This window comes from Trachinotus anak, unplaced genomic scaffold, assembly GCF_046630095.1.
Source record: "Trachinotus anak isolate AG129_WGS33_773 ecotype Australia unplaced genomic scaffold, CSIRO_AGI_Tana_v1 ptg000028l, whole genome shotgun sequence".
In the NCBI taxonomy this organism is placed as follows: Eukaryota; Metazoa; Chordata; class Actinopteri; order Carangiformes; family Carangidae; genus Trachinotus; species Trachinotus anak.
Genome location: NW_027273879.1, coordinates 18299929 through 18318331, shown reverse-complemented (window position 1 = coordinate 18318331; position 18403 = coordinate 18299929). Strand labels below are relative to the sequence as shown.

The 18403-nt window shown below is 41.3% G+C and overlaps 2 protein-coding genes across 2 annotated transcripts in view; one reads left to right on the top strand and one right to left on the bottom strand.

Annotated features, from left to right (window-relative positions):
• Window positions 1-14625, top strand: part of tprn (taperin) — a 26568-nt gene extending 11943 nt beyond the window's left edge. Inside the window, exons 2-4 of the mRNA XM_071467017.1 lie at window positions 7646-7847; window positions 9599-9726; window positions 10948-14625. Coding sequence (XP_071323118.1) covers window positions 7646-7847; window positions 9599-9726; window positions 10948-11010 — 393 coding nt within the window. The 3' untranslated portion in view covers window positions 11011-14625. The remainder of the gene's footprint in view (window positions 1-7645; window positions 7848-9598; window positions 9727-10947) is intronic.
• ssna1 (Sjogren syndrome nuclear autoantigen 1) lies at window positions 14015-18403 on the bottom strand. The gene is made up of 3 exons (XM_071467026.1): window positions 18080-18403; window positions 16986-17185; window positions 14015-14981 (listed from the first exon to the last, which is right to left on the bottom strand). The coding sequence occupies exons 1-3, from the start codon at window positions 18129-18131 to the stop codon at window positions 14889-14891; spliced, it is 345 nt and encodes a 114-aa protein (XP_071323127.1). The 5' UTR covers window positions 18132-18403; the 3' UTR covers window positions 14015-14888.

Here is an 18403-nt window from a genome sequence, read left to right as displayed (position 1 = left end):
CTGAGACAAACACATTTAGGAAATGCGTCTCCTCTCCCATCCATTTGTTCTCAGTCAGACAACCCAACCCAGCACAGGGAGACTTGAACACACGCTCGCACTCACACATGGCTACAAAGAGCGTACTATTATAGCCGTGACTCACACAATCTTGAGACATGGGAGTGTAAACACGCATTTGGCAGTGCTTGCTGCCCACACCACCAGCCCGCGCTGCGAGCACCAACAACACACACAAGTGGAGAGTTTTCTCGGTTGTATCTGTGCTGTGACACTTGCTCATTGATGGTTGTATCACTTGAACAGTTTCCACTTAAACACTGAACTGATTCAACCTCATGTGTGATGAGAGAGCTGACAACACCCACACGGGAGCGTGTTCGTTTTCGACCCGAATCTCTGGCACACATCACAGCTACAGGGGTGTACTGTAGGTGTGCTGTAGATTTAGCTCTGGTGGGCACTGACCTTTTATTGAAGTATGTCAGGTCACTGATCGCCTACAGGTTTTGTATTTGAGGGTGGAGGTGGATGTTGCAGGATTGAATCCCTGCGCCCAACGACTTATCTTGTTTACCGTCGGTGTTGTAGGCTCACTGAAGGAAATCTGCTGCTGAGGTGCATCTCATCTCTACAGCGGGCTGCTGTTGGCTGTCAGCAAATTACTCATAATTACTGTAAATAATGTGCTTTCAGGTGTGATCTCTGTGCTGCACCAACTACCACAAGCTAATGATTTATTTCTAATGTTTAGAGTTGTAGCATTATTGTCTGCACAGCGGAGTATCCAGTCTAATCTAATCATTACAGTATCTGTAATGAAAGCACAGGTTATCATACTTATAGTTACTGTAGCTGTTGCCTCATTGCACCAATATGTTGTTTATATAATTCATTTATATAATTGTTACGGATGGATAGGATTTCAACAGTAATCTCTCTCTTTTCCAGAAGTGGTGTCCCTGCTTTAATTGGAGCTCCTTCTTGTCAAATACGTAGCCACTATAAAGACCGTCATGGTTAAAACTTCAGAAACTGAATTGTATTGACGTTGTGTTGGAGTGATTTTCAGGCTTTTACTGGTACAGCTGTTGTTCTGTTTTTATTAAATCTTAAATCTGGGACACAATAAAAAAAAAATGAATAGAAGAAAGAGCAGACTTTTGAAATGTGATGTGAATTTTCTCTCCATATGGGATCCTCTACTTCACACGAGTTATCTTAATTTGCCAGCACGGTGCAGAGGTACACCACAAGCTCTGTTTGAGTACATGTCGGCTTTATTATCCTTCTCTTCAGTCGCTAATGCAGCTGCAGCTAAACTCCTCAGCCGGGTTCATTGTGGTGCTGTTCTAATATTATCTACCTGGCTGCAGATTAGCTCTAATCAGGCACCTGGTCAGGCTCCTACACAACTGTAGTCCTGCTCGAGGACCTTACATTCCCGCATTTGGTGCGGTGTTTTTGGCAGATAATTTGATTTAATTTAGGTTTTCCCATGCACCACAGGCATCAGACGCAGGTGTGCCAGTAGCACACCGCGCCCAATGGCACCTGGTGATACTCAGATAAATATAGAAAGGCATACTAAAGACATGCACGCCCAGTCAGACGCACAGCATGTAAACACAAACGCTCACATGCTGCTACACCCACAGTTGTTAGCAAGAACTGCACCATTGTGCTGTAGCTTCACTGTAACAGCTTTCAGCTTTCATGTGTGTGCGTGTGTGTCCATTCAGCAGGAAGCACTTTTCACCAAACGAGGACAGGCCATGCTGGGTGGCCTGGAAAAAATTCCTGGCACTGCTCCCATCTTGCCGATTGGCCAAGGCACATTCATGAAGACATAATCTCATCTCTCTTCCTCCTCTCACTCACTTCTTCTTTTGTCTGTCCTCCCCATGTCCCTTTGTGCCTCGTGCACAACACCACGCAAACAACTTAAAACAAAAAAGAAAAAATGATGTGAGAGGAACTTGTGGAATAAATTTCAGCAGAAACATTTATTTACTCAGCGCATTGTCTTCCCCTGTCTGATGTGTCCAAGCTGCTGCAGCAGCTCTCAGCTCTGCAGACAGTCCTGACAAGTCGCTCTCATTTTCTATTCAGCTTCAAAACTCCCCTTTTTTTTCAAAGCAGGCAAAAAAAATCTGCATTAGTGTGTGTTGTTTGTGTTTCGCAATAATTTTTTTTTTCCCTTTTTCTCTCTTTTTTTTTTTTTCAAATCTTCCCTCCCATTTCCTTAGTTTCTCCCTTTCTTTTAACCCGTTTCATACACATTTTAATTTGAAAGGTAGAGAAAGAAATGGGGTAAAATGGCAACAGAGTTTCCACAAAAACAACAGAATCAGAAACACAGAAAAAAAATGCGTTTCAATCAAGTCGCCTCTTTTATCCATAGAGCATCGGCTTCTAAAACACACAAACACACACACACACACACACACACACACACACACTGCGATATATAGTCAGTCTTTGATGATCATGAACCAAAACCAGAATAATTAGTCAGTCAGTGCCACAGCGTCGTGTCTGAGCTGCCTGTGGTGAATGAGAAGGACAGCAGGCCCGAATCGGGCCCCTGTTGGCCTGAATTGGGCCCCTGTTGGCCCGTCCCATAGCCTGAGGATAGAAGACAAATCACTTCTGCCTTCATGATGCGCAGTCTTTTCAACTCATCAAGATGAAAAAGACCCACAGCCAAGGCTCAAACATGAGCAGCAGCAGCAGGGAGAGGTACATCGCAGATAAAGATCACAGCTCAGTTGCTCCCAGTATTGTTGCTCCTCTTTCTCCAAGTTGGATCAACAGCTAAAATATGAAGTCAGAGAGAGGTCAGCAACTAAGGCACAGCAGAGGAGTCCCATCTAACAAGAGTGTGGCATGAGAAGAGTGCTAAAAGTGAAAGACAGTGAAAGGGGAAGTGGACCCAGCAGCTAAGCCTGATTTATTGATAGACTTGAGTTTAGCATCCAGAGACTTCCTTCAGGACAGGATGCCAGGTTAGCAAGGAAACGCTTTTTGTGGTGTAAGATTTAACACAGGAACTAAAAAAGGAAGTCGTGGGACTAAAAATAGGCGATGTCTGGGACAGAGCGCTCTTTTAAAGACGGTAACACAGTGCTAGAGTCTGTATCTATACACAGGATTTTGTGTGTATTGTGGGTTGTGTTGTTACTATGGCTGAATACTAATGTCTTTTTCCTGGTTGTCAGAAGACAAAAAGTAGAGAAAAGTGATGTTTTATTGAAAATCCGGGGACTGAAACGTGAGGTGAGGGTTGAAACAGAATCACTTGCAGTTTGGTGAGTAATGAAAGGTCAGGAGTGTTACTCACCCTTGTATCTCAATATTTCACCCTTTTTGTCTCAACATCTAAATACATTTCTAATCCTCTCAAAGAAAAAAACCTTTATCCCTGAATTTCTCTCTCAATTTTACATTTTAATTGAAACCTTAATAAACTTGATGTAGCTGAACCTTGTGAGATTGTAGGTAAAACCCCAAAAAACAGACTAGATATTACAGTGCTTAATATTCGATTAATGGGTGACTGCTTGAGACACCACAGCTGTAAAGGCTCTATGTTAAGTTGACAGGGTTTATAGACTGATCTGTGATCCCTGGCCCTCCACACTGCCACCTGACAAGAATAACAATGAGGAAGCGGAACAATACAGCCTCCTTACTGATATCATTATCTCAATAGGTGAAATTATTTTAATCTACTTTTTATTAGGCAGTTAAATCATCAAACCATGATCGTAAACATTCAGTAGAGGAGCTGCTCATCTGAATTTAGTTCAAACCTCAGACTGGTTTAGAGAGAAATGTGTAATTTACTGAAGGTGGTGTCCAGTAGACTGTCGTTCTGAATCTATAGACACTGAATCTATGGGTCCTTTGTCTGTATTCTGTGCACCCTTGTCCTTAATTTATAGTGTCTCAATCTATAGTCCTGAACCAAAGAACCCTAGTCCTGAGTCCATAGACTGTTATCTTTAATCTATAGGCCCTCGTCCAGAGTGTATAGGTCATCATCCATAATCTTACTTCTGCCTTAACTTGAATCTAGACCTCTTCTGGAATCTATAGACTCACCTCACCTCCTTGTTTTAATCTGTAGTCTGGAAACCCAAGACTCTTGGATTTCCAGACTACAGATTGTCTTTATTCTATTGACCTTCATTTGGAATCTATGGACCCTCGTCTTTCATGTACAGACCCTCATCCTTAAGCTATAGATCCATATCCTGATTCTGATTCTGTAGGCCCTTGTCTTAAATCTGTAGACCCTTAACCTTTATTTATAGGCCAGTGTCCTCAATGACAGGCCAGACTATCATCTTGAATGCTTGGACTCTCAGCCCAAATCTATAAACCCTCGTCTGGAATCTAGATCCTCACCCTGAATCTGTAGACACCACCAGTCTATACACCTTTGCTTTTAATCTATATGCTCTCATTTGTAATATCCTTTATCATAATCTGTTTACCATCCTGAATCTGTAGATCTTCATTCAAATTTTTTTTGACCCCTGTCTCTAATATGTCAGTGTGTCTTTCAGAATCTACAGATGGCTGTCCATAATTTCTAGACCCTTGTCCTGGACCCTCAAATTCAAGAATCTTGTGCTCAGTCTACAAACTCTCAATTTGAATCCAGTGATCCTTGTCCGTAATCTTTAGACTCTCGTCTGTGATCAGTTGACCAGAATCTATAAACCCTTGTATGTCAGCTCTATGGACCATTAGTCTCTAATGTACAGACTCTGTTTCCTAACTGTAGGACAACCCTAGTTTTATATCTGTGGACCTTGTTCTGAATCAATATACTATTGTCTTCAGCCTCAAAGCCTTTAGTCTGCCATTGTAGAGAATCTGTTTTCAGAACCTGTTTAGATGGTCAATGGACTGAACTTATATGGCACTTCTAGTCTTCTCAACCGCTTAAAGTGCTTTGCAATACTTGTCACATTCACATTCATACACCCACATGCAAAGTCATACACTGATGGAACGGTCAGCAGAGGCACTTCGAACCAAACCACCGACCAGGTTTACTCCACCTTTCTTTTTGGATTAAATAGAAATACACTATATATAATGTTGTGTTGTGTCTTCCATCTCTTTAGAGGAGTCACACTTGATTCAGTAGATTTTTTCTAGATGTCCATAATGAATAATAAATGACAGTCCAATCAAACTTTTTAAAACATTTATAAAACCTTTTAATACACTTTATGCCTTAAATACCAGAAATTGTTGTTTTATTTATAAGTAGGCAACATGCCAGTCGTTACCTCAACAATGAGGGACAAAACAGTTTAATTTCCATGTTATTAAGTTCAGGAAAGGGACATAAAATCAAGATACTAATAAGAAAAATGTGGTTCCACCCATTGTGACATGCAGGCTCACTGACATACTTCACATTTTAAGCTGCAAAAAACTACCTGTCCGACATCACTGCCCTCAATAGAATCACAGAGATGAATGATAAAGAAGTCATAAAGGATGTGGAATAAACGTGAAATTTGAACCCTGCGTGTTTGTGAACCCTGAATGGTCTTGAGTCAGAGGTGGTGTTCCTGGCTTGTCGCCTTGTGATGGAGATTAGGGCAGATTTAGATCACGGCCTACAGAGTAGATGGAGCCAGGTACAGTATGTTAAGAACAGTCAGCTGACAGCCTCGGGGAAGACACGGACAGACCTGCTGTTGTATGAGTGTGTATGGGCTTTCATCTCCATGGCAACCAGAGAGTTAGAAATAAACATTTTTTGAGTTTGCAGTGCCTATGTGTGGCCAGAGTACACGGATAGTAAGTTATTAGAAAGCATGTATGACCTTCTGTCATCTCAGAACTGTAACCCTTAGGTTTGTGAGTGCCTGAAGAGAACTGCAGACTGCACAAAAAGAAATCACAGAAACAGACTGACGGAAAAATAAGGTTTTGTTTTCAAAGGTGGTCGAGAAAAGTTAACAGCAACTGAAAAATTACAAAAAAACGTGTACAAACTTTGTTGTAGCATTAACTGTCACATCTGCTTAAAGGTGTGAGATGTGTCCCTTGAGAATAACTGTCAGACACTGCGCGCTCTGACAGCTAAAACCACCGAGGTCTCTGGCTGCGCCTTTGCTTTTCACGTTGGATTACACGGTGCAGCAAAGTGCAAGAGCCCGTCTCACCCCGCGGATCCGTGTTTGCAGACCACTGAAGCGATGCCAAGCAGACATGTCTCAGAGCAAACGCTCTGAAACGATCAATCACAGGCCCTCGAGATCCTGCAAGGATGCCACCTGTCCCACTTAGAGGACACACCAAGTACAGTGCACGCAGCCACTGACAGGTCTAAACAAACTGCAGCTGGCTCTCCAGGAGAATCACAATTAAAAGCTGTGTTGAATAAGTTATGAGGTGGTTGATTCATGTTGAGCTAAAGTGGCATTACTGCCTTGTGAGCATAGGCCCGAGACACATGAGGATCAGTATAGAAGGTGTAATTCCACAGCAATAAAGAAATAAAACCCTGTTAATGTTTACCCTCCTCATAAAATGCAGCCGTCTCAAAATCCAGAGTGATGTCAGTATTTTGCTCAGATCTGAGCCTCCAAATGAGAAGATATGTGACGCGCTGAAATCTTGGCTGGTGGCTGTAAAGTTTGGCCACTTTAGCAGCCAATTCAGCAAGTAAACAGCCAACAGCAGGAAGTTTGTTTTCTTAGTAAACAAATCTGGCTTGTAAAGAAAGAGCTGGCCTACAGAGGCTATGAATGGCTGCTCAGAGCCTCCCACTTACAAGCAAATGGAAAATGTGAACTCAAGCTTGCAAAGCATTCTTCACTCATTCTTCTGTGACAATGAAATGATGTGCATCATTTAAGCATTTTTTATTACAGTGCCTCTAAATCCCAGAACATGAGGATGTGGGATTTACTGGATTCATTGGTCAATATATAAGAAGTTTGGGGATTTAATAAAATAACTGGTTTGGGTTTATCATGAAAATTAACAAAAATAATTAACTTGAGATTCAGTTACGAGCTTTCTCAGGTTTTCAGGTGCATCTCATGGTCCACATCAGTCTGCTCAGGTGTCATCATGTGGCTTTTGGGGTCACTGCACCAAATCTGGGGATTTGAGGACATGGTTTGTGCAGTTTTTTGGGTCAAATCCTGCACTGGGCCCCAAAAATGTTTGAGCCAGCCCAGTGTAAATAAACAGCATCAGGAATCGACTGTGGCTAATTGTCTCCTTTTCTTTGTTGCCAGCTAGATTTTTATAAATATAATATTCCCTCCAAAACATGAACAGGCACCTGCCCAAGTTTCCCAACCACAGCCAATATTCGTTGTCATTTGGCTGTGGACCGGTGGTGTTCTCCTTATCACGGTGCCAGCGAAGTGAAAATAAAGTATGGAGCCCGGGGAAATCAGTGTCGCCATGTATTTACAGCGTCAAGGGAACAAATGATGTCATTTACCCACTGGTACTATTTGTTCTGTTTGTTGTTTCTCTTATTTCTTATTAATTAGGAAAAACATTTTTTCAGGACAGCAAAAAAAAAAAGAACATTATTGCTGAATCAAAGCAGTTTGATAACATGTCAAAAAAAATGTGTCTTTCTCTTTTCCAGCTCAAAATCTCGTTCAATGAGTCGAGCCTCCAGAGCACATACGAGTATCCGTCAGAGAGCAGCGTGTGGGACAGCGGGGAGGAGGACGAGGAGGAGAAACAGGACGGGAAGATGCCCGACGAACAGCCAAGCATGGTGGGACGCATCCACATCCCTCGACCCAGTTTCAGCAGCTCGCCCACACACACGGCCAACAGCAACGGTGAGACGGCATGAAAGGAGCAAGTGATGGAGGGGAGAAGCACGGCTGAGTTAATGAGTTTGTGGTGAACGTGAGGGTTAGAGGTCCACTTTTCATCCTGCTGGCGGACCTACAAATGTCACCGACTTCTGCCCAGCACTTCGATCCAGAGGATTGTTTCTCGACAGCTGTTCGCCACATTGCATTGAAATTTCCTGTCGATATTCGCGGTCCCCAGATGATTCCTGCTGACCTCTGACCTTTCATGTGGTGCACCAACAAGTTCCAAATCTCTAACTGGCCCACAACAAAGTCTTTGAAAGTGAATGTTAACATCACTATTAATATTCATTGTCCCCAGGAGATGAATCCTCACATTTTGGGTACTCCATTTACTTTCCTCTTAAGAAAAAAAAAAAATAACCAGTTAGCTCAAAATTTTGACATGTAGTGTCAATTTCTGGCAGTATGGTTGTTAAATTTACATTCCTGCTCTTCAGAGGATACTCCATGAGCTTTCCTCATCGGATGGAAATGGATACAAATCATGTCAGACAGTGGATTTATGTAGCACTTACATCAACACAGCGTGGAAGTTACTTTTAAGGCGCACAGGTTCAATAAAACAAAATGCATAACAACATAGAAGCATTAGCAGAGGAGCGGACGACACATTTATGCAGTGGTACAATTTCATAAACAAGAACCAACATGTTAGTACACAGAAGAATCGACAGCAAATACATGATGTCTAAAAAAGTGTGACTGGAAAGATGACATCCTGAAATCCTCCAGTTCATTTGGGGCGATAAAGGAAGTGAAAATCGACTTTTCACTCTATGTGTCAGCACTTTCCCATGATGCACTGTTGATGACCAAATAAAAAGATTAGCCAGGCAAAAGCAGCTGCTTTGAATTTGTCTTGGTGTGTATTGTCTTACAGTGTATATGGGGCTAATATCTCTTTGGAAGATGGGAGCAGGGATAAGGGAGAGCTGATTGTCTGACTGTGTTTAATTTCCCATCAGTTTACAAATGGACGCTTTGCTCTAACCACCGGCCTCGTGAAGCCTTGAACATATAAACTGAGGCCGAGAAAAAGAGGCGTTGAGTTGATTTCGTTTTTGGGTCTTGTTTTATGGTAGTTTAAATGTCTTTTTGTGCCCTCCATCTCATTTCAGCCGTGGTTCCTCTTTCACACTCACAGAAAAAACAGCTGGTTTTCCTCTGTGTGGCTGTCTGGTTTCTGACAGATAACGTGTATAAAAGAATATATTTACTAAATGGAATGAGAGGTCGCGAAAATGAATGTCTGGAGAATTTGTTAAAGAAAGTAAAGGAGTCGTGTGTATTTGCTGCAGTAGAAAAGGCTGAGCTGAAAATGAGAAAAATAATAGAAAGGGAGACGTGATCGATTTGAAGGAGAGAAAGTTGCTAAACTACTGATCAGGTCATTGCTTCTTCTCTGGCTCCACCAGCCTTGTTCTATGCTGCAAGTGCAACCCAGTGGAAAAGTGTGATAACCGAGACCCCTACTGGACAAACTGTGCACTACATTTGAGAAAAGGTGGACTTGATGGTGTCAGTGCATCAGCTCACTTATCTTCTTATGTGGCTGCAAACACATTTGAAAGCCTGATGATTAAAAATGCAGGAGATGAAAATGAAATAATGGTGAATCACCCATGTAGATAACATCCTGTATGATGTTTTTATTTTGTGTGTGTGTGTGTGTGTGTGTGTGTGTGTGTGTGTGTGTGTTTTATTGTCAGACCTTTCCAGCTACATTCCCAAGCACTCTGTGGACTTCAGCGCCTGGCAGGAGCACAAACATGACGACAGTGTTCACCAGGAAGACGCCGCGTCTTCCCAACAGACACCGATGACAGAGGAAGTTATGGTGAGAGAGACGCCGTTTACACAGTGCAGTCGAGTGTCAGGTGTTGCTGCCTCTCACCAAGGTCCCACTTTAAATTTACACTCATCACTCTGTGGAGTTTGCACGATCTCCCAGCGTGTACTTCATTTAACTTTCACATTTTGGATTTTTTTTTAAATTTTTATATATGTGCAGTACAGACGTCCAGACCAGGACAGTCTGTTTTTGAAATGCTTAAGGATGTCTGAAATCACGGCTTCTAAATTCAAGACCTGAAATGGTTAAAATTACAGTCAAAGCCTCCAATTATAATTCTTGTACTACATCAATGTGATTTACATCCACAAAATCCTCAGTGAACGTATAGGTGTTTACTTGCTGTTTATACAAAGACCAGGAAAACATCCTTGTTCTCATTATTGATAGATCTATTCTGCTCCAGTTAATCAAGGAATCCCTTAGTCTATAAAATGTCACAAATAGTTAAAAATGTCCATCACATTTTCCGAGAGCTTTTTCTTCTGTCTCGTCAACAGCCCACAACCCAAAGACCTTCAGTTTACAATGATGTGAAACGGAGGAAAGTTTCAAATCCTCACATTTGAACCAGAGAATGTTTGGCAATTGTTGTCGATTAAGCCGTCAGATGTTAATCGACTAATCCAATGATCAGCTTAGTCCAATGTTGTGTTTTGATTTTTGTATCACTGGGACCTTTTTTCCTTAGATTATGTGTTTACGTTATAATGTGACATTATATACTTTAAAAAAGTCTTTTCTTGGTGCAGTAGGTTCTTGGAGAAATGTTTTGCTGAGTAGAAAACACATTTTTATTTTCAGTGCAAATTAGCATGAAAAGAATTTGAAACTGAAACATGGAAAATAAAAGAAATTAAAGATTCCTCCTTAAACACATACAGACAACAGGACAGAAGCCGTACCAATGGTCCTATTTTAGCTGCAGAAGGTGATTTTTTTTTTTCTAATACTCAAATTTAAATATTTAATTAATATAATTAATTTTATTAATCAAAACAAAAAAGACAGAAAAATCTGTGCACTTCAGGTGGAAACAAGTTGAGTATACAGTGATTAAACCACACAGCTTTTTCATACAAGTCAATGCCAGAGGACTTAAAACACAAGTGTACTGCCCCAAAAGAAGATGTCGCTTCATAATGACATCAGCTGTCGTGTTGCCGAGTTCCTGGATTTGAAATGTTTTGTGCCTTTTCTCCTCAGCTCACACCGGCAGACAGCTCCTCCCTGTCGGACTACAGCAGCGAGCCCGCTCTTTACTTCTGATCAGTCGGACCAATCAGCTGTACAGTAGCTTTACAGCATCACACCAGTGGGACCAGACTGCGGCCGGAGCCCAGAGGAAGTGCGTCTCACCTGGGCCTGACCTGCCTCCAGCTCTACACTCCAGCCATCTCGAAGCACATCTTCCAGAGCAGAAAGGAGAAACTGTTTTTTTTTTTTGTCTTTTTTGGCTGATTTCCTGCCACGGTACCACCAACATGCCACGTTATCAACTGCATATCAGAGCAGCACAGCTTTTTACCAGGTGGCTGGGGTTTCATTCTCACCTTCTTTTTTGACCTGACGCAACAAAATCCAAAAGCAGCTGGACTGTCTTTCCCCTCTGACCCCGCACAGTTGATCTGTCAGCCTCCCTCCTCCCTCGTCCTCACTTAACAAGATATCTGACAGAGTCAAATCGATTGTGAAAATCTGGAGAGACGTCCGTCTTCCTCTCCAGACTCTGGGAGGAGTCCACTAGGCTTCGTTTCTCTCCCGCTTCCAAGTCCGCATCAACGTTTGCTTCAGGTTTTTCTGGGCGATGCTGGCAAGCAAAGGAGTTTAAAGCGAGCAAACCCAAACTCCCTAAAAGAACTAGGAAGCCGCCAGTGCCCATGTGTAAGTTATCGCCACGGTGACAGAGTTCAGTGTTAGCATGGAAACATGTCATTAGGATGTTCTCCAGAAATGTAGGACCTGGAGGATCAGTCCGCTTGCGTACAGTAGATCAACGGCAGACTCAAATACACAAAAACAAAAAAAATGGTTAAAGGGTGCCACAATTGTAGTTTTTTTTTTTTGTCTTTGTTTTTGTACCTGCATGTTTTGATTTCAACCAGCACCTCCGTTGGTTCTTTTACTGTAAAGCTTCTGTATGCCTTTTAGTTTTGTATGTTTTATGGCAAACTATGCTGTATTGAAGCTGCTGGACATTCGGTAGAAGAGTCTTAACGGCAAGCAAACTTCAACACACTCCCCCTCTTTGTGACGAGGGAGGAAACATATGCACCCCGGGGAAGATCTGTCAGTCAGTAGCAACTCTGATCCCTGATCAAATGCTTGAAAAAGTGACCTTGGCCAATAATGTCTGTATGTCCGTATTGCTGGTGACAAACAAAACATCATACTGTTGAATGTTTCCGTATATCCTCCTATCAAGGTTATCTGTGTCACATTTATCGAAAGCTGTCCGACCTCCGGACACCTTTCCTCTGGCTTCTTGTGTATTTATTCCTGCTTCAAGTTGAAGTTTGCATGTCTGAGACCTGTTCATGTACAAAAAAACGTTTTGTAAAGAAACCTGTGCTGGTATGGAAGGAACCGGACGGGTCCAAACAGCCCCACCGGACTTTTTTTTTTTTTTCCCAGTCGGACCTCATGTACTTTGACATTCCACAGAGAAAGGAGCTGGTCCATAGAAGTAATGAAGGCAACAGTGGTTATGATTCATACATAATATGGCATGTTTGTGTGAGTGAATGTGAGATTGTGTGTGCTTGAAAGAATATGTAATGATTTTTTTTTATTAAGATTTTTTATATACAAGGATGCACCAAGTTTCCAGATGATTTGTTTTTAAAACTCATAATGCCAACTGATTAAAGTGTTGCTGTAATGGCCTCACATTTGTTATTTACACTCCTAGGATCAACTCTACGGCCAGTATTGTTGTACAGTTTCCACCATATTTTCTTAAATATGAATTTTTATTTCTTACTTTTTTTTTTTCCTCCAATTGGATGTAGGTTGGATTTTGCTGTTAGGAGATGAGATTTTGTGTTTTGTCTTTGTCCGTTGGATTTAGGAATCATGTGTTTCACGTGTTTCGTCTGGAGTCTTGGATGTTGAGTGTCTTTTGCACTGCCATGCTTTTAGCTTTGTTTTGCACCTCATGAGAAGGAGCAGAGTCGGCGACAGAGGGAATGTGCACTTCAAGAACAAGAAGTGTAGTTGAAGAAGTTTGGTTACGAAACAATAGCCACTATTGACACCTGCTATTACACAACCACTGACTGTGTGTGTCTGTGTTTTTCATCAAAATGAATGAGTAGCATTTTGGAATAGAACTCTTCAATTGTACACGATGAATGCACTGCCCATGAATGCCATGTCATGTCCATTTTGTACTCTTTGCCGCAGCCTTGCATCTGAAGTCTTATGATTGTCGGCCTTGCCGCTGTGACCACCAACAGTAGTCCACATCCACACAGGTCCATGCTTCGTGTTTGACCTAGAGTTACCTCAAAAATCCCTGTAAAATCCTTCATCACCACTGTTATTGGCCAGTTCATCTGATTTGAAATGCATACATTTTACAGCACTATCTGCAAACCATGATACTGTGTTTTAGAAGTTTGAATGTATTTTTGAACCATTCCAGGTGTTCCATTAGATTCCACTTCATTTCAGTGGTATGAAAATCTACTACACTCTCTGAGTGTATATTTGAAACTTGACTGATTCGTGTAGATCATCATAGCAAACCGCAAGAAACTTCAGGTGACATTGTGGTTGAATCATTAAGCAGCAGGGCTGGGTGAAAAAAAGAAATCCACACTAAAAACACCTTAAATGTTATTTTTCTCCAAGCATTTTTTTTTCCAAAAAACATTTTTCATGAAACAAGAGGCTAAACTAAGACTGAATGTTTCTAAGCACAAGCAGCCGAACAACAGTTTCACAGTTGTTAAATTTAAGGTTAAATCAGAAACTATCAAATCAAAAATTAAGTTATTAAGATCAAGAATCTGAGCACTAAAGCACAATTCAGTCTCAGTATTAAGGTTCAGTGCCCAGACTTCAAATGCAGTGCAGACTTTTAAAAAATAATCTGCACTTAAAACCACTTTTCCATAATGTGGGGTAACTGTAACTGATAAATATATTTACAGGCTTGATGTTCACTGTGATATTTTTTTTAGAAAAAGTGTCAAGAGTCTAATTACTTTTCGTACCATGAAAAAATTGATGGAAACCAATGGCTGCTTGAAAAAGTAGAAACAACACAAACCTGTACAGCATGTATTTGAAAATATTCCAGCAGAAATGTGAATTACACGATATGTAGTGATGGTGTTAAAACTTCCAAATGCATTAGTGCTCTTTGTTTAATTTGGTCCATAGAAGGCCGCACTTGGACCTGCTGTGGAGCTGTGGTCACATGACCCATCGGTGGTAACTGCTGCCTTCTACAAACACAACCACAAAGAGGACATCAACTCTTTGTGGGAATCTTTTTCCTCTGTCTTTCTGTGAACTGAAGGACAAAAGAGGCAGAATGAATTGTGGGAAACTTCACTAACCGTCTTAATTGACACCAGCAAGAACTTTTCTGATGGCCATTACCGGCTCATAGAGACACATCCTCTCACTGCACTGTTTTCCCGTCTGTCTCCTCTTGTTGCAAAGTGAGCAGCTTGTGTTGGTCACACCGTAGCGACTCTGTAGTAGAAGCTCCATCATGTTCCCCCTTTACTTTTCCCCTCGTCTGTAAATCTACATTGCAGCAGATGTGCTTACTGTAAAGTTATCGTCAATGATTTGGGCAAATAAAAAAAAAAAAAAAGTGATGTCATACTTGTATAAATGAAAGCTCAATAAATAGAAGACTTGAACAAACATTGATACTGTGTGTGTGTCATTGTGATCCTGGTAAACACAGGGAATCTGCATCCACAAAGTAAAAGCACGTGTTGAAAATCTGCACTGATGCCTGTTTAAAACAAAGTCGTGGGAGTGATAAGAAACACATTTATTGGAATAAAGAATTTATATCAGTTCAGTCACATATATTATAAATAGTCCAGGGTGGAGTATAAACTGCATAAAAAGTGCAGAGTCAAGTGAGCTGCTGTGGTCAAACCAGTGACCTTTCACTGCCATTAGTGCTCCTTCCTCCGGGGCTCTGTGGCTTTACTGAGGTTTCCTGCCTCCTGCTTCAGGACGCTGAGAAGAGACTGGGAACTCTCCAGGATCTATAGGAGGAACAAAAAAAAAAAACAAAAAACAAATCATATTTAATATACTGTATAGATACTTAAGAGCATAAGTAAAAACATTACACGGCTGACGTACAGCTAAGTAATTTAAAAGGGATGCAGGCACTGCTGACTGCCTTGTTGTTTTTTAATAAGAGCGGCTTAGGAGTGTGTTTGCAGTGATTAGTGAGCGTGCTCAGGGAGTTCAGCATCAGTAAGTGGGGTGTGTCTGTGTGATATGAAACTGCTCCAGAAGAACCACTGAAGTACAGCTCACCAAGAACAAATAATGGTTTACCAAAAGGCGGCAGAGTCGGTTCATCAGCCTGTTGACAATACACATGATGAAATGTTCCAAGTGTTGGCTGAGTTTCCTACAGAAGCTTCATACTAAGTTATGTTTATTAGTGGTTATTAGTCCTCTATCATAAATCTGCTCAGCCCTCTGACGTCACTCTCTCACCCTGACTAAACAAACCTTTAACCTGTCAGGTACTCGACAGCTTAATCGGGTCTTTTATCTGTAATGTATCTGCTTAGGCTAACCTACATTGGCTTGGCTGCCAGCTGCCTTGATAATACACCATGTGCAACCACCATCACTGTTTATCTGGCTCCACTAGTTTTTACATCACATCCTTTGACCTGTATGACTTAAGAAAAACTAAAATGGTGTCAGTATGAAGCTGCGTGTGAGAGTAAGAGCAGAGGCGAGTCTACAGGGTCATCAGGTCAGCATCCTGGTCGGACAAAACACTGCACAAAGGGTCCCACAAGGGTCACCTGTGTGCTGCAGCCTCCAGGAACCGTCCTCCTCTTTACCTGCAGCTACACACTCACCACTGTCCCTCATGGCTAAACTATCTGCCTAACACCCTGGCTAAGATAACATCGCTGAGCTAACTAATATACTAAGCTAACCAACATCTTGCCAGCACTGCCAGCTTTCTGCACAACCCACTAGGGCTTTCACCAACAATTATTTTCATTATCAAATCATCTGCTTATTATTTTCTCAATCAGTTAGTCTAAAGATGTCAGAGAATAGTGAGAAAGTCCATTCTAGTTTCTCAGAGTCCAACGTCATATCTTCACTTGTCTTGTTTTATGCAACCAACAGTCAAAAATTTAAAAAATATTCAATTTGCAATTATTTTGCCAATTATTTTTCTGTCGATTGACTAACTTATTAACAGACTAAGCAGCTCTATTACTCACCAAAATAGCTTCCCCAGAAATACACCTCTGTCTACAACATAAACTGCTAATACCAATTCCTACCAGCATGCTCGCTAATAACAACCAGGTAACAACATTACATTAGGCAGCCTAGCATGTTGCCATCACCGGAAGCAGAGCAGTGTTTTCAAATGAATTTCTGCCAAACCTCCAAAACTGTTCATTCCTAACTTATACAACATTGACGGACTGATATGATGTTTGTGAGGAATTATTTGCTGCAACCCACTGAACTTTCTGCTGTTTTTTTTTTATTTATTTAAATCTGAAATCTGTAACTTTCTTTACACTCGATCTATAGCAAAGATGATAAAATGTTTAAAGTCGTTCTTGATAGTTTCCTCACGTCATCATCGTTTCATGCTCTGCAGCAGAATAACCTGTAATTGACTGACCAGGTAACCTGAACTACTGACATTATACTCCATACTCCTTTGCTCACGTCAAGCTTTAAACCATTTATTTCAACATATAATGGATGTGATTTAGCAATAATATATATTTTCCACTCTTTATCAGCCAAATACAAACACACAGAAGGTGTATGGATGAGAAAATTCATAAGATTTAAAGATCTGAAATGACTTAGACTCAATATTTATGCAAAGAGCACCCTTTCCCATATTCCTCAGACACTTGAAAAAAACCTTACCTATTGTCATCTATTAAAACAAAACAAAACATAAAAAAGTTGCCAAAAACAGTTAACTAAACTGATACCAAAATGTTGCTGATAGTTTAAATAATATTTAAGACACACACCTTGGTGTATGCAGCCTCAGTCTCAGCGATGGTGCGGTCGAAGGTGGCTCGGGCAGCGAGTCTCTGTGCCAGGCTTTCGTTGACTCTGCTCAGCTTCTCCGAGAGGACACGGATGTCATGCTGCAGTCGTTCCTTCTCCTCTTCCTCCTGCTTGATCTGACGGTTCAGCTCATCCCGCTTGGAGCAAAGGTCCTCGATACCTGAGGGAGACAGGAGACATACACCAGACAAGGCTGTTATATTAAAAAAAACTATTGATGCACATTTTAAATCATTTTAGTCTCATGCCTCAGTAAGTCTGTAACAGAAAGTGAATCAACAACAATTTCGATCATTGACAAAATGTTTTAAGTTATCAATCAAAATGACAAATACTATCTAGTTCCAGCTTTTCAAATGTCAAGCTTTTTCAAATTATGTTTTGGGTTTTTTTTCACTTTTTTTTGTTTTGTTTTATTTTTTAATCATTGTAAACTTGTAACTAAAGACTAAGATTAGACACAATTTAACCAGCATCAGACAGGTGACAAGTGTTAATGGTGTTAATGTATATCAGAAACCAAAACACTTGTGCATTTAATAGTTTAGGGGGGACAAAGTCCTATACATTGGTTACAGAGAAATAAGAAAAACTACTGCAGGTATTCTGCAATGATATCTGATAGTAATCTGTTGCACTGTGTGGTCTGCAGAGAGCTAAAGGCTGATTTCCAGGTGATAGACTGCATAATCTGTGTGGGTTAATCAGATTGCACAGCACTATCCTGTTTGCTGGTCAAAGGGTTAGCTAGGTCAAAAACTGGAACAGGCAAAGCAAGAAGTGCGGAATACCCCTGTTACCCTGTTTAGAAGGTACTAGAAATGTAGTACTCCTGGAGCCGCAAAAGTTAACTTTACAAACGAAATCTAGAAGAGGAAATCATTCCTGTTCAGTCGACGAAGTATTTTATTTTTGTGGTTTAAGCGGAAAACATTCAGGATATTGACTTGTGCCCGCCCCGCCGTCAAAACCATCACCTCCAGTCAATAACCACTATTTTTCAATGGCGACTACTCCATCAAATGAGCCTCTACGAGAAAAACAAGTGACTTACATTTGACAAGTTCATTGTTGTAGGTCTGCAGAGCAGCAGCTTGTTGGGTCATGTCGGATTTTTAGCTAACGGTGGTCTGACTGTGAAGTTCACCCGTGGCTAACGTTTGGTGCTCGTCCGTCCTTTGAAGTCTCTCGGCCGGCTAGCTTGTCGTCTGTGTAGCTATGCTATCTGCTAGGCGAGCCGGGTTCAGGCATGAAACCGCAGACACAGGCGTCTCTCCTCAGCGAAGCGTTTTAGCCAGCTGCTCGTACATGGCGGGTTTCCCGGACAACTAAACCAAAGCTACCACCGCACACCACACCGACCTACCGACCGTGCAGC

Coding starts and splice junctions, on each gene's coding strand:
- ssna1 (XM_071467026.1), bottom strand. CDS start 18,131: ATGACCCAACAAGCTGCTGCTCTGCAGACCTACAACAATGAACTTGTC. Junction 17,186..18,079: donor CAACAATGAACTTGTCAAAT/GTAAGTCACTTG, acceptor TGTCTCCCTCAG/GTATCGAGGACCTTTGCTCC. Junction 14,982..16,985: donor CTGAGGCTGCATACACCAAG/GTGTGTGTCTTA, acceptor TTCCTCCTATAG/ATCCTGGAGAGTTCCCAGTC.